Source organism: Lactuca serriola, chromosome 5, assembly GCF_051521515.1.
Source record: "Lactuca serriola cultivar US96UC23 chromosome 5, Lser_US96UC23_V15, whole genome shotgun sequence".
Taxonomy (NCBI): domain Eukaryota; kingdom Viridiplantae; phylum Streptophyta; class Magnoliopsida; order Asterales; family Asteraceae; genus Lactuca; species Lactuca serriola.
This window is the reverse complement of record NC_136412.1, coordinates 325,390,899-325,395,746: the sequence shown is the minus strand read 5'-3', so window position 1 is coordinate 325,395,746 and position 4,848 is coordinate 325,390,899. Positions and strand designations below refer to the sequence as shown.

At 30.6% G+C, this 4,848-nt stretch overlaps 1 protein-coding gene across 1 annotated transcript; it reads left to right on the top strand.

Annotated features, from left to right (window-relative positions):
- The first annotated feature begins 406 nt into the window (after positions 1 to 406).
- Positions 407 to 3,499, top strand: LOC145050936 (protein FAR1-RELATED SEQUENCE 5-like). Its single transcript, XM_078999107.1, has 6 exons — positions 407 to 536; positions 612 to 716; positions 898 to 1,714; positions 1,782 to 2,040; positions 2,314 to 2,952; positions 3,059 to 3,499. The coding sequence occupies exons 1-6, from the start codon at positions 407 to 409 to the stop codon at positions 3,497 to 3,499; spliced, it is 2,391 nt and encodes a 796-aa protein (XP_078855233.1).
- Positions 3,500 to 4,848: the final 1,349 nt, after the last annotated feature.

The following is a 4,848-nucleotide window of genomic DNA, read 5'->3' as shown; positions in this document are numbered from 1 at the left end:
CACTGTTAGTTGCATATAACGTATTCAATTTTTAACCTAGTTCATGAACTGAATCATCAAGATATTATCTATTTCTCCAATTTTATATTTGTATGATTTGTGATTTCAGCAATCAAACATCATCTGTTGTTGCGACATCCAATTCAGCAATCAAAGATCATTTGTTGTTGAATTTGTTTGAGCTAGAAAACAATTTAATCTATAATATGTTATTTGACAATGCATCATCTATTTCATTGTTTGTTTTTTAACTTTCATTCAATCATTATGTTTTTCAGCAATATGTCATTTGTTTTCTTTTGATTAACATCATCTGTTTGCTTTTCATTAACATCATCTTAGTGATAAGTTCATGAGACTGCATGTTATTCTTATAGAATATTGTACATACATTGATATATCAATAATGATAATAGTTATGTATGATTTGGATATGCATGACATCGAAAACAATCATCTCGATGAAGAAAATCATCTGTTCAGTTCTAATGATTCAGAGATTCTTCATAACGAGGAAAATCAATTGGAAACCCAAGGTAATCATTGCTTTCATTGTTAGTTGCATATAACATATTCAAATTTTAATGTAGTAACAGTTATGTATGATTTAGATATGAATGACATCAAAAATGATCATTACGATGAAGAAAATCATCAATTCAGCTCTGGTGATTCAGAGATTTTGCATAATGATGGAAATCAATCTGAAATCCAAGGTAATTATGTTACTGATATCGGTTATTCTTTATAGAATGATGTTGGTGATAAGTTCATGTTACTGCATATTATGCTTATAGAATAATGCACATATAACATTGTGGTTTTTTATGATTACGGTCATATGAATGCAAATTATTCTGATTATATGTTAACATGGTGGTATATTCTTTTTTGTAGTTCAAAATGACAATGTTGCAGCACAATATGGCTCTCACAAACAATTCATTGGAGCTGATGGTTCTTTATTTTGGATTCCAGAGGTTGAAGCTAGTTGGATACCTACTGTGGGTTCAATTTTTAAAGATATCAAAGATTCTATTAAGTGGTATAAAGGATATGCATTAAGATATGGTTTTGATATTAGAAAATCAACAGAGAGAAAAAAGAGCGGAATCACAACTTCGAAATATTTTATATGCAATAGAGGGGGATTGCCAAACACTTCTACCTTAGACACAATTAGTGATGATCATAACAAGCAATTGAGAAATAGTAATTGTAAACGCACAAATTGCAAAGCTTTTGTTGCATTCAAAGTTATACCACATTCTTCAGAAGTTTACCTGTGGCGCTTTGAACAACAACACAACCACAAATTGATCAATCAAGATTGTATGCATCTTTCAAGAGCTAAACGTCAGTTGGATGTTGTTGATCAAGCTTTTATACATAAGCTTTCGAGTGCAAAGGTGGGGGCAACTACAACATATAGGCTAATGTGCGTTATAAAAGGAGGATGTGAATTTGTAGATGGACTAGAGATAGATTGGAAAATTTTTACAAGGGATATAAATTGTCACATCGGGGGCACTGATGCAAATTTGTTGATTACAAAGCTTCATAATCGTAAAGAAAATGTTACAAATTTTACATACGAATACAGATGTGACAAGAAGCAGTTAAATGCTCTCTTTTGGGCTGATGACACTTCAAAACAAAACTTTGAGTTATTTGGGGACGTTGTTTCGTTTGACGCAACATATCGTACAAACAGGTATTTATTCTAGAATTATAAACATTTTTAGTTATATATTCTAATGGTATTTTTTTGTGTTTTTTAGGTATTGTATGGTATTTGTACCTTTTACTGGCATTGATAATCACAAAAGGCGCGTCACTTTTGGAGCTGGTTTGTTGTGTAGAGAAGATACAAATTCCTATATTTGGTTACTTCGGTCACTCTTGAAGTGTTTTGGAAACGCACCAATCATGGTCGTGACCGATCAAGATCTAGCAATGAAAAAAGCTATTGAGATAGTATTGCCATACACAAAACATAGATTTTGTATGTGGCATATCACAAGTAAACTTCCATTGAAGGTACTAACATTATTGTTATATTCTTATCAGTATAAATATGACATTATTTTCAATATAAATATGACATTATTGTTCTTTTCTTATCAGAATATTAAATGGCATATTTTTTGTAATTAGAATAATATATTAAATGAAACGCCTTTTTATAGTGTATTATATTCTTATCAGAATATTAAATGAAATATTTTTTGTAATTAGGATAATAGATTAAATGAAATGCCTTTTTATACTATATTATATTCTAACAGAATAATATATGAATTGTTTTTGAAGGTAAGATGGGAAATAATGAATGAATCGGATTTTAAGGTGGACTTCAATAGTATAGTATGGGACTCCAAAATTGTTGTGAATGATTTTGAAATGAGATGGGATGCATTAATGGTAAAATATAAGTTGCAAGACAATAAATGGATGAAAGATATGTTTGATTTGAGAAACAGTTGGATTCTAGCCTATTTTAAAGTTGTACCGATGTCAGGTCTAATGAGAACAACTTCTCGGTCGGAAAGTGAGAATTCAGCATTCAATAGGGTATCGCATCATGGTTATACGTTAAACAATTTCATGAATGCTTTTGAGTTTGTTATGGAAAGGCAAAGGAATAATCAGATCAAATTTGATTTTGATACATCTACTATAATTCCAATCATCAAAACACCTCTTGAAGATATGGAGAAACATGCATCTATGGTATACACCAGGACTATTTTTCTCATGGTGCAGAGGGAGATTCTTCATTCACTTGTTTCTTGTTCACAGAAGAGTGTTACTTCAGGCGTTGTTTCTAACATATGCTTTGTCAAACATAAAAGGACAAATATATCAAAGAAGAAGGTAGTAGTTGAGAAAAAAGAAAAAGTTGACATCGATTCTGAATGGAATTTTAACACAAGTGAAGGTGATTTTGAGGTAATGTTGACATTTTAAAATATACCTAATATTATAATAATTTTGAAAAAATATTCTAATTTTTCTTTTTTTTAATGTACTTATTATCCTAATACTTTTGAAACAGGTTGAATTCAACAGAGAAGACCTAACGGTGAAATGTTCATGCATGCTTTTTGAGCGGTTTGGAATTTTTTGTAGACACATCTTCTGTATTCTAAAGATTTATGACATACAAGAGATTCCGTCAAGATACATTCTTAAGAGATGGAGAAGAGATATTATCCCCACCACAGTTTTGAAAAAGACGTTTAGATATGGTGATTCGTCTGGAAATGTTGAGAAGGTTGCATACAAAGCTTTTTCCATGCTTGATCAATGCTTGTCTTCATTAAGTAATGATGACAAGAAGTTAGAAGAGTTCATGCAGAAGCTAGAAGTTTTTATGACTGATATTGGTGAACAAGGTTCAGACAAGTTACCGGTTACAAAAGAAGCTCATGTTGATAACTTTACGGAGCTACTACGAATCCTGAAGTTGTTGATGTTGAAAATCCTCCTATGGTGAAGAATAAAGGTTCTGGTACAAGAAAACGTTTAAAAAGTGCTTTGGAGAAGGCTACTATTCAAGGTAACAAGCAATCAAGATCATGCAAAACATGTGGGGTTAAAGGGCACAATTCAAGGAAATGTTTGACATTGTTGAATAACTCCAAGGTACAAAGTGCATAGTTGTGTCTAGAAATATATTTTGATTTTTTTCGTATTTCAATAAAGTTTGAATTTTTTTAGTTTGGACATTTTTTAGTTGTTTTGGTTTGTGATGATGTATGAGACATTTGGGTTGTGATGATGTGTTATACATTTGAGAACATATTGATTCTTCTAATATTTTCAATCTTTAATTTTTTGAAGTATATACGAATGATTGCAGTATAATGCTTTGTTATCTAATAAAATATTGATGCCATTATACATTATTCTATTAGAATATTCTACCATGGTCATTAAGAAGTGATCATAATACCTACTATACATTAAGCATTAATCACCTAATAAACCAAATCAAGTTTCTTACATAATACTAGGCATCATTTTTTTTGTCTAATTTGTTCAAAATAATATAGATATTAGAAAAGGAATTGCTGTTAAGTCACCATAACCACATTTATAAAATTCCAAACTTCTATCAAATTCTATTTACTACCCATTTCCAATTCATCCATTCTATTGATACCTTCCTCTAACATCTTTTTTCTAGTTGCATGATCAAATTTTCCAAATTCGATTGCCTCTTTGATAACTCTCTCCTTGTGGTTGTTGATTTCATGTGTAGCAATCTTAACAGAATATAAGGCAAGTAATTTTACAAATTGTACATCTTGCACATCACTGCCTTTTTCCATTTCCACATTCCAATTTCCTTGCTTTTCTCCACAATATTTTTCCATATGTCTCATTAAAAGTGCTCCATTCTCTGTTGTCAACTTCTTTGTGTTCCAGTCAACCAAGAGTTAGTGGCTTACATTCTATTTTTATCCTGTGCACATCTTATTAGAACCTGAATCAAAAGAACATTCTGCAAATCGATTCTATCAAATAACTTCACAGCTTTATCCATATATAGTGATTTGTAAGAACTTATATCGTTCTCCCCTGTGTCACCATTTTGAGATTCAACCCTTTCATGTGATCCCTTTTTTTTTGTTTTCATTGTTTTGATTATCAGCACTTGAAAAAACAGGATCTAAAAATAACTTAATGAACTTCTCTTTCAATTCATTTGTTATATTGACATCTGGGAACTTTGATATACAATCATAAACAATTCCATACATGTCCTCCTTTCTTGATGAAACTTTATTGAACATCTTATCAAAGTTATCTTTATATTCCTGAAAAATAATAAAATAATAA